This window comes from Bos javanicus, chromosome 1 (assembly GCF_032452875.1).
Source record: "Bos javanicus breed banteng chromosome 1, ARS-OSU_banteng_1.0, whole genome shotgun sequence".
Taxonomy (NCBI): Eukaryota; Metazoa; Chordata; class Mammalia; order Artiodactyla; family Bovidae; genus Bos; species Bos javanicus.
Window position 1 is genome coordinate 29,540,452 of NC_083868.1, and position 12,018 is coordinate 29,552,469.

Consider the following 12,018-nt stretch of genomic DNA (forward strand, 5'->3'; position numbering starts at 1 on the left):
AGGGATTGGGGGCAGGAGGAGAAGGGGGACGACAGAGGATGAGATGGCTGGATGTCATCACCAACTCGACACACATGAGTTTGAGTGAACTCCAGGAGTTGGTGATGGACAGGGAGGCCTGGTGTGCTGCGATTCATGAGGTCGCAAAGAGTTAGACACGACTGAGCTATTGAACTGAACTGAACTGAACTGATCCTATGTAGACTTTATTTGTTTTCCCAATATTTGAAACGCCATGGTGTAATGGCATTTTCAATGGGGACATATGAAAATCCATGGTGTAATATCCCAGCCAAGGTACTGGCATTATACAGTCAGGATATAAAATTACATCACAGGTAGCTCACCTGATATCCTTTTATAATGAGATCTACCTCCCTCCTGCCTTTTCACCATGGTCCTTAACCCTTGATGACGACTGACTTACTCTATTTATTTTGTCACTACAAGCATGATACATAAAAGTAATCATATTATATATGTGTCCTCTTTTGAAACAAGTTTTTTTACCTGTCAGTATAATCCTCTGAAAATTAATCCAAATTGTTATATGTATCCATATTGTTATTGTTTATTGCTAAGTAGAATTTCATGCTATGGATATACCACATTTTTTAACCATTAATCTATTAAAGCATGCCTGGCTTGTTTCCAGGTATTAGTTATGAATAAGGTTGCTAAATATTTGGTCATTAAAAAAACAATACTTTTTCTACATGTTATCTATTGAAGGATTAGGATTCTATGATTCTACTTCTTTGTACAACTTTTAAACTGAAGGTCTCTAATCCATAGTTTTAATTACAAATTAATTTACAATTTAATTTTAACTGAGCACATTTATATTTAAAATGTATACATTTATCTTCAATGTTTAATATGCAAATGAACCCATACATTAACAGATGTTCTCATTTATTAATTTGTTATTTATTTTTCATTACAATTGCTGTCATTTTCACAGCCTGAGACTGGTATAATTATATCCTTAAAAAATTTTTTTTAAAGAATGCCACATATTAAGGATAGCATATTAAGTAGAAATATTTCAAAGAAAATCATTACCCTTTATTTATTATAAAAAGTATTTATACCTGACTTCCTGCCAAAAAGGGATCAGAAGTGATTAGAGACATAAAAGAACTAATAAAAATCAAACCAACAATAATGGTCATTGTAGCAATGTAACTGAATCCTAAGCCTGGTTATAATCTTCCAGTAAAAATATAAAATAAAATCCTTAGTTACGTCTGGAATGTATCAGTTTACCTACCTATTCCATGGTGATGATAGAGCATTGATGTAACACCGTCAAAACGAAATCCATCAAAGCCATACTCTTCCAACCACCATCTTATGTTTGACAGAAGAAATCTTAAAACTTCCCAGCTAAAATAACAGATAAATACAATTTAGGCATAATGTATAGAGCATTTTCCTTGTTATACATCCTTTGCTAAGAATAATAATTAAAATCAAAATTACTATCTTAGGAGTCATGATGTTCAAAGAAATATACCATATAAACACCAGAAAACTAACATTTACCTCATGTGTTTGATGAAATTCATTCTAAAAGGAAAATCTGTTAAATTTCTTTAACTAAAAAAAATCACTCAACGTCTGAGAAAAACTAAGAAACAATGGACCAGTCCGGTCCAAAGTGCAGGAACACTGTCTTGCTCAGTGTCCCATCCTCAGCAAGCATACAGTGACCACTACATAGTAATGGTTACCCCCAAAAAATCTATTACTTATTTCTGAATTTTCATCAAGATTTTTCATGTAAAATAACCACAGTTACATATATTCTTCTTTTAGAAAACATAATTTCATTATCAGTAGAAAACTACCTTCAGCCTTCAGTGTTTGCTTAAAATGTTTCCTTATTCTACAGTTTCAAACAGATACAGTTTAGAATAAAAATTAAAAGAAAAAAAGACTCCTGAAATCAACCTTATGATAAGCACTACTACACTTACTAGACCTGCTTTCTGAGGGTAAAAGAGAGAGACCTAAATTACTAGAGAATAGATGTTTAATAAAGTAAAAAGTTCTACAAGTTAAAGAGTCTTATACCCATAAAAACAGAAAGAAAAACAAAGAACAGTTATAACTCAATTAAAAACGCCACATGAAATAAGTCTATTTCGGACAATTGAAAAGAGGGCATCATCAATTAGTATTTTTTTTTTAGTCATATAGTTATGGTTGAGTTCTCTATCTCATTATAACTATGGTTTTAAGACTTTAATACCTCATTTAGCTTAATGACAAAGCAGTAAGAGTGTACACAATTCCTTAACCCACTTGAAATTTATGTATTTTTTTTAACCTTCCATATATTAAAAAGCAATCTGACCTAAGTGGAGATTAAGTCATCACAATCAACTCCAGAATTGTAAATCTAAACTCTGCAGTAAAATGAGTATTTCTGGCAATTAACTGCTTTAGATAAGTTACTTTGAATTTTGAAAACTTACTCAAAGTTAAAAGAGGAAAAAAAAAAACAAAACAGAAATCCAAACAATCCAATTAGTATAAAAAGAGGCCAGGAGATTCCAGATTGTTTGGCCAAGCCATGGGGAAGGTAAAACAAATATTCATTTAAGGCTTAAAAAAACAATTTCTGTTTAACAAAAAGAACAGATCAAAACTGCTCTATTTTACATAGAAATTTCTAATATCTATATTTTTTACTTTTTAATTAATAACCTTTTCTTTCAGAGCAGTTTTGGGAGTGAAAGTCATTCAGTCGTGTCCAACTCTTTGTGACTCCATTGACTATACAGCCCATGGAATTCTCCAGGCCAGAATACTGGAGTGGATAGCCTTTCCCTTCACCAGGGGATCTTCCTAACCCAGGGATTGAACCCATGTCTCTCGAATTGCAGATGGATTCTTTACAGGTTGAACTACAAGGGAGCAGTTTTGAGTTCACTGCAAAAATTGAAAGGAAGTATACATCTATACTTTTTTAACAAGTGTGCTCCATGAGAATTTCAGAAAAAAAGTCTTGAATAAATGTGCATACTGACAACTCATTCTTAACAATGTTTTGAAAAGGACAGACTTTCCTAATTTGTCCATTTGATTAGTAATGTATATTTTACTTCTGAAAGGTAAACTGAAAGTTACTTTTAGCTCAAAATACCTCAGAGTAGGAACAAAATCTGTTTAAATAGGAAATCTCTTGGGCAGATTTATGAAGATATGAATATGTAAAGCAGAGATCACAAACTGTCCCTGGGCCTGATCTGACATGCACTACTGTTTTGTTTATCTTGCAGAGGATAGGAACCCCTGAACAACAGAGGTTTGAACTGCATAGGTCTACTTATATTTTTTAATAAATACAGAGTCATCCCTCTATAATCTCAGATTTTGCATCCTTGGCTAAAGAGGGATCATTGTATTCCTTGTACTATGCCATATGCCGTATAATTAAAACTACGGTTTTTCTAGTAGTCATGTATGGATGTGAGACTTGAACCATAAAAAGGCTGAGTGCTGAAGAACTGATGCTTTTGAACTGAGTTGATAGAGAAGACTGCAAGGAGATCAAACCAGTCAATCGTAAAAGAAATCAATTTTGAATATTCATTGGAAGGACTGACGCTGAGGTTGAAACTCCAATATTTTGGCCACCTGATGTGAAGAACTGACTCATTGGAAAAGACCCTGATGCTGGGAAAGATTGAGGGCAGGAGGAGAAGGGGATGACAAAGGATGAGATGGTTGGATGGCATCACCAATTCAATGGATATAAGTTTGAGCAAGCTCCAGAAGATAGTGAAGTACAGGGAAATCTGGCATGCTGCAGTGCATGGGGTGGGAAAAACTCGGACATGACTGAGCAACTGAACAACAATAACGCCATTTTATATAAGGGACTTGAGCATTGGTGGATCTTGCTATATGCTGGGGCTCCTGGAATCAATCCCCTGAAGGTCTTGAGGGACAACTGTGCTATAAATTTTTCAGTTTGAATTTCTTTCTTTTTTTTTTTTTTAGTTTACAGCTTTTATTTTTTTCATAAAATATGCAATTACTTTTTTTGACTCATATTGTATGCATTTATTTTATTTTTTTATTCTTTTTTTTTAACTTTACAATAATTTCTAAAGATGGCATATGTACTTTTGGGATCCTTTCAGTCTTATCACACCACATTCTCATATCAAACTTATTGATTCATTTACATCAATCCAGCTTGGACTGGTGGACATGTTCTATCAACTTCTAACATAAATGTCATGGACAAAATGTTTCCAAGGTAGACACACTGAAATGGGAAAATAGTGTCCTAATATCTACAAAGATAAAAGAAGTAACAAAGTCAATGATATTACAATTCAAAGTACAAAACAAGATGATGTCAATTTAATAATTAAAAAAAGTTCCTGCCCAATATCACATAGTTGATTAAAGGCAGAGTTACCAAATATCCTATTGAATCCTATTACCACAATATTTAATCTACCCTCTTCCTGTCCCAACGGTGTTATGATGTTGTTGTTTAGTCACTAACTCATGTCTGATTCTTTGCAACTCCATGGACTGCAGCATGCCAAGTTTCCATGTCCTTTACTGTCTCCCAGAGTTTATTTAAATTCATGTTGATTGAATTGGTGATGCGATCTAACCATCTCATCCTCTGCTGCCCCCTTCTTCTGCCTTCAATCTTTCCCAGCATCAGGGTCTTTTCCAATCAGGAATCCATCTCCCTGACCATGGATCAAACTCATGCCCTCTGCATTGGGAACTCAGAGTCCAAGCCACTGAACCACCAGGGAAGTCCCAAAAGGAGTTATAAAACTGCATTTAACATACTTGGCTGTAACAATGTGAGTAGACAGATTCTTGGTATGAATAAACAGAAAAAGAATTTCCTGTGGTATTAAGAAATAATAATGAAAATGGAACATCTAATTGAAAAGTTCAAATGAGTTTAAAAAATACTAACCTCTATTTCTCTAAAAAGGCTTCCTGGATGGCCCAGTGGTAAACAATCTGCCTTCCAATGCAGGAGATGCAGGAGACATGGGTTCAATCCCTGGGTCAGTAAGATCCCTTGGAGGAGGAAATGGCAACCCACTCTTGTATTCTTGCCTGGAAAATCCCAAGGACAGAGGAGCCTGGCGGGCTACTGGTCCACGGGGTCACAAAGAGTTGGACATAACTGAGCACACAGCATAATGAAACATTGCTCTAAAATGTTCTTGTTCAGGTGCTAAGCCATGTCTGACTCTTTCTGACCCAATGGACTGTAGCCATCAGGCTCCTCTGTCCATGGTATTTTCCAGGCAAGAAAACTAGAGCAGGTTGCCATTTCCTATTCCAGGGGATCTCCCAGACCCGATTCAGGGATTGAATCTGTGTCTCTTGAGTCTCCTGCATTGGCAGGTGGGTTCATTACCACTAGTGTCACCTGGGAAGCCCAGATAACCAGAACTATGCTGCTGCTGCTGCTGCTAAGTCGCTTCAGTTGTGTCCGACTCTGTGCGACCCCATGGACTGCAGCCTACCAGGCTTCTCCGTCCATGGGATTCTCCAGGCAAGAACACTGGAGTGGGTTGCCATTTCCTCCTCCAATGAATGAAAGTGAAAAGTGAAAGTGAAGTCGCTCAGTCGTGTCTGACTCTTAGTGACCCCATGGACTTCAGCCTACCAGGCTCCTCCATCCATGGGATTTTCCGGGCAACAGTACTGGAGTGGGGTGCCATTGCCTTCTCCCAACCAGAACTATATACCTGAGTAAATGCATGGACATGATCCAGAAATCAAAGTTGAAAAAGAGCAGGTTATAGAGAGGTAACAGTATCACTGCAACAAAGATGTAGCTTTCTTTTTCGTTTTTCTTACACTATGTAAACTTCCAACTTAAGGTTGACAATGTATTTAATTATAAAAATATATCTATTCCAGGTCACTGAAGTTAAATTACAAGAGGACAGCCAGGCTGGGAGTCTTCCAGACAAATCTCCAGATTTCGTGATTCATTGGGAAGATCTACGGGACTTAGCACATAGGCATGCTCATGGCTATGATTTATACATACAGTGAAAGGATAAAAAGCATAATGGGCAAAGAGAAAGGTGTATGGGGCAAAGTTCAGAGGAGTCTAGATGTAAGCTTCCAAGAGTCCTTGTCTCCTGATGGAATCACACTTAATTCCTCTAACAACAAACTGTCACAACACTTGTGAAATGCTGTCTACCAGGGAAGCTCATTAGAGCTCAGTTCTCAGCAATTTTAAAGGGGGCTAGTGAAATCTTATATATATGTTAAAAATCTAAATATAAAGGACGTCCAATGTGAGGTACTCCTGTTTTGCACCCTACCTTCCAACAGTTACATGAATGATGAACTTATTAAGCTTATACATGAATGAAATAGTTCACTGAATCTAAGATCTGCCTTTTAAATAGAACACCAGAACAACTTTAAGGAATATATATTAGTGAAAATATAAATTTCTGAAAGATGTCTATTACTATTTCTACTATCATAAATTTCAAATGCAGCACCCATAAATTGCATTTTCCTTCTTTGAGGGGGCTGAGAAGAAGAGCCCATGATGTATTCCAAATTATGACTGAATTACAAATATTACTCAATGAGCTCTTCAGTAATAAATGAACTGAATCATCTCAATTGAATGGTTTGCCTTGAGTCAAAGTAGGAAAATGTCTGGCAAAGGGTACAATAAAAAAGGCAATTTACTTTTTCTACTTCAAAATGTCATCAGACAGCCTGTAACACAGTTGATATATCCAGTTGATTAGAGTCCCATAAAAATTTAAAGCAGAATTTAAGAGCACTGTTTTAGTTGGTATGTTATAGCAGACAAGGTAGGACTTTGATTTTAAGATTATTCCATTGACACAAAGCCTTTAAAGTCTATTCATAGAAACCACAAAATAGCCTAGTTGCCAAACAATTGGAGGAGTTAGATGTTAAAATTTAGAAGGGTATGCTGACAAATACATACTGAGAAGCCAGCTTGAATGTATTTGAGAAGTAACCTATTTTAGTTCTATCTTAAATCAGTTAGCATATAAATTAGAAACAAACACTATATCATCTATACTACCTAAGATCAATTGATTGGCTTACTCACGTATTTTATGAAGCAAAAAAAAAAAGAAAACCAAAATTTCAAAAAATGAAATGCAGCTGACTTTCGTGTAAATTATAAACCACTAAAACTGTTTAAATCACAGGTGTCTGATATAGAAACTGAATATATCAATGGATAATATATATATTTACAGATTTCTGGCAATCAAAATAATCAGGATTCTAATTGGTGTGGATGTCTGAAATATTCAACCTGTAATCAAGTAATGGGAATTTATTAAGACAATTTTGTCACACACAGATAATTCTAATATTAAGATTTTTAGGAAATATCCCTAAAATCAAAACTGTTGATTGTCTCACATCTTGCAAATGAACTTTATAATGAAATAAAACATAGTCAAATTTTCTTGGCAAGCAAGTATAATCAGTCGTAACAACATTTATTAGATGTAGTTACATTTTCTAATTCAAAACCATTTGTGGACTGTTGTATTTATTTCTGGTCCTGAGTAACTTCTATGATTTTCAAAATCAGCAACTTATTCCACTAGATGCTACTAATTGTACTAGTATTGTATAGTAACAAGTAAGAGACATTATTAAGTTTGGCCAAATATTAAAAAAATGAAGAAAAATTATATATTCCTCTTAGCTATTACACAGTCTTTGAAGCTGAATTGCTATTTAAAAAGTACATCATAAAACCATGAAGCAAAAGTTACATGTTTTGATCTGGGTATTTCAACTGAAGCTGCAGACTGACCTTGAACAAAGAAAGTACTTTCCGGTTGTTGTTGTTTTTAATTCTTTTATAGAAAAGGTATGGCATGTCAAATAGAAGGACAGAGTCTTAAATCATAATGAAAATAACACTTTCTTAAAGGAAGATATTCTAAAACGTCACCACTGAAAGCAGGTAATATCTTACTATCTACACTATTTAAAATTTTTTTTTAAAACTTAATCTGTCACTATAATTTTAATTAAATTAGCGAATAAAGGGAAAATGCTTTTTACTTTGCCAACAAATTATACTGTCAGTCAACTGGAATTTATTGAGAAATTTTTTTAAAGATGAAAAAGTACAAAAAGTGATTATTCATATCTAATACAATATAATAATATCTATTCAATATAATAAAATGAATCTGGGTCTTTAGAAACAGAATTATATTATAGCTACTGTATATATTACTTTTAAATAACATTAGGTAGCAAAAAGCACATGACTCTAATGAGATAAAAATATTAACTACTAAAAGTCTGTAATAACATAAATTTCAAAACATTGGTTTTTATTATAAAATATGGTTTTGAAGTTTTCTTTCCAATATCACATTTTTTATTTCAACTTATATAACTTTCTTTTATTTAAATTAATATACAGTTTAATCATATTATATCCACTGAGCCCTGGTTATCTAAATTCATTATTACAATAAAACAGTTTCTGTCCCTTAAGGCCTAAATTGTACTTAGCTTATTAAATACTGAATTAAAATTAACTCCATTTATATTATCTATAAGTCTAATCAGGTATTCTCTAGGAAATAAGTAGGAATGGATAGCATATTTTACTTTTATATGCTAAATGATTCCAATTATACTTTTACTAAAAAAAAAAAAATTCAACTTGAGGAATTTTCAAGTCTCCTTTTTCTCTAAATTTATATTCTTAACAAGCTTGGTTGCCTGCTCAAGTAAGATGAGAAAAAGGTACACTTTACAGGAAGTGTGTATGTACATGCTTGGGGCTGGGAAGCAGAATGGTAAGGGACCTTCAGTGAAAGTAAAAGTTTTTCAGTCTGACACAGGAAAACAAATAAATCTAAAGTAACTAACAATCCTCTATGATAATGATTACAATATGATTAAGAAATTAATACATTTTCATATTACTTATTTTTAAATTGATTTATATTTCTCTGCCTTCTCACAAAAACTGCAAAGGTGATTTTTCAAAGCATTAGAGCAGATAAAATATACTATTAACATTTGGAGAAAATTTAGAAACATCTTTATCAAAGTGGAGGGCCCCCCAAAGTTGAGCAACTCAAGGTCCAGAAAGCAGAAAGCCAAGTTAAATCATTTCCTATAATGAAACATAAGGGAGGTCTTACATGAAATTTTTACATATTTCATCTGAACAATCACTGCTCTTTTACACAACAAATCACTATAGGTTATCTAGGTTAGCTAAGGACATATACAGATAGGTATATGTCATTGATAGATATACATATACAGATAGGTATATGTCATTATAGGTATACAAATACACATCCATCTTTTTCAAACAAGATTAAAAATTCCACCTTATATATAAAATGAAGATAATTACTGCTTCAGATCAAAGCTGACAGTGACTTAAACATATATAGATATACATTACTGACAAATATTAAACTACAATTGATAATTAGCTTTTAAAAACTTATTTTAATGGTAAAAGTTTGGAAACACTATTCACCTATCAGTATTTCTCCTTTTTTAGTTTTTCCCTTCTGACTGATTTCTCATAGATTAACTGTAATTATAATAGTTCTATTGTAGAAAAAAAATTTGTGATTTGATAATTTTCCATCATCTTATTAAAATTTGTAATTAGATATGTAATGTTTATTTACTTATATTTAGCCAGCTTCATTTCAAAAGACTGACTTGAGGCAAATTAAAGATAGGTACATATAAACAGCATCAGAAGTAAAGGAGAAGAATACAAGCTACGGAGAACAAAGGTCTGTAGATAAACAAATATAAAGCACCTGGGAATTAATTTTCTTTCCTAAATAATTTCCAAAATAATTATGATTTTATAGACTCTACTGACTCTAAGACGATTTTCCTTGATTATTTCCGTTAAACAACAAATATTTTAAGATAATATTCAGGAGAAGTATTCTTTTAGTCTATATAAAGTTATAGATATTTACAATACTAAAAAAGTTGCAGTGCAGCAGTGCACAACGACCATTAAGTAGACAAGCACTCCGGGCAGATGATGTGCTGGGAAATACCAGTTGCATGGGGACAGATAAAGCAGAAGGAAAAGAACAGCACCTACGAATAGTTCTTCAGGAAACTGTGTGTACATGCCTCTGTGAGTGTGTGTTCTGAAGGTGGGAAATTGAAGACAACTTCATGGGAAGCTGCTATTTAATCATATTTTAATTTCAACTACATCTCCTTCAGCAGTTTTCAAATTTGTACTAATCTTGCTAATTAATACATAGTTCTCTAATGTCTATTTGTACACATTCCTACAAACAAAGGGAGTTAGAATTTAGTGTTTTGGCTAGACTAGAACAGAAAATACGGGTGTTACATAGAAAAGAGAAAGAAATTCAAATTCACTGAGTGTTGACTGATTTCTAGTCCTCACATATTACATAGTCTCACTTGCCAAGGCTGTAATATCAAGTGTGTGTTACATGGTTGGAGAATCTGAGATTTTCAAAAGTTAAATAAAATGTTCAAGGTCACTCAACTAATAAATACAGGTGGAACTCAACTTTCTGAGTCCAAAATCTCAACTCTTAAGTATACTATGATAGCATGACTATGTGTGAATTACTTTTTGTTTTTGGCAATTTCCTTGGGTCAACAATTTTTTAAAACCACATACTCATAGCACCAACATGTGGTCATGTCAGCTGTATGAGCTTAGGCAAGGCACATAACTTCTCCAGGCCTCAGTTTTCTCAACTGCAAAATGGAAGATAATTTCAGCACACTCCTAAAAGGGGATTAAATAAGATAATGTGTCTAATGTGATTAGCAGTGTTTGAGATACAGCAGGATAGATTAAGGAGAGCACCTACTAGATGATAAGAGATTTTAAATGTATTTGTTTACATATAAATTAAATATAAATTGAAATAAACCAATATGTTCTAATACTTATAATATCTTTTCATACTGAAAATAAATTTTCAAAAGATGAGCATGTGTCAGCTAATATAATAAAATAAGCCTTTTTTCTAGTGGACTCAGCAAGTGAGTTGTTACACACTCTTTAGCAGATTCTCACTTCCATGGTCATCATCCTAAGCCTTATTTTTTAATTCTGCATTTACTTTTTTCTGGAATAGTGTAGTGCATTCAACAAATATTTCTTGTTTATCTGCTTTGTGTCAGGCTCAGTGCACTGGTGATACAGTCATGAATGGAAAGCATACAATACTCATTGCATGGAGTTTTGTGTCTAATGGGAGAGACAGACATTTTACAAATAACACAAATGCATTTAATTACAACAGTGACTGATAACACAGAAAAAAGTATGGTAGTATTACACTGCAATGAGAAAGGATCTGTTAATACAGTATGGAAAAGGAAGCGAAGCTCCTGAAAAAAATTACATTGAAGGTGGAGGTCTACAGGATAAACTGGACGATATATCATCCAAACTTACTGGAGATCACCTTAAACTTAGTTCAGAAGAGCTGTCAATCACTTCTGACAGGCACAGCAAGAATATATTATATACTATCAGTTCTGAAGTGTAACTTTTAATATGGGCCTCCTTTCAACATCAATTCTAATACAGTCCATACAATCACATTTTGTGGAATGCTATCTAAAATATTAGTCATCAAATAAACAGGTGAGAGCCAAGAAAAAATCAGAGAGAAACAGTTTTATGTGGGAATTTTGTGAATGAACTCTTAATACTATTTATTTGTTTGAGTCATATTTCTCCAGAATTTTCTCTTCTATTTATTTATTTAACTTGGTCAATAAATTTATTATTGTTTTTATCCAAAAAAATCTTCATAGAAAATTATGCTTTGGTTTATCAGCTCCAGTGGCCCATTCCTGAGCTCTGTGTAGGCTTACCTTCTTCTAAGCTACTCCATCTTTCTTCTGGACATTTGACACTCTGAGATGACTCTACTTCTTCTTTTTTTTTTTTAATTTTATTTTATTTTT

The 12,018-nt window shown here is 33.4% G+C and overlaps 1 protein-coding gene and 1 pseudogene across 1 annotated transcript in view; both read right to left on the reverse strand.

Moving 5' to 3' along the window:
* The window catches only part of GBE1 (1,4-alpha-glucan branching enzyme 1), a 315,992-nt gene that overhangs the window by 104,691 nt on the left and 199,283 nt on the right, over positions 1-12,018 (reverse strand). Inside the window, exon 8 of the mRNA XM_061431417.1 lies at positions 1,274-1,389. Coding sequence (XP_061287401.1) covers positions 1,274-1,389 — 116 coding nt within the window. The remainder of the gene's footprint in view (positions 1-1,273; positions 1,390-12,018) is intronic.
* Positions 3,976-12,018, reverse strand: part of LOC133256681 (large ribosomal subunit protein uL18-like) — a 35,341-nt pseudogene continuing 27,298 nt past the window's right edge.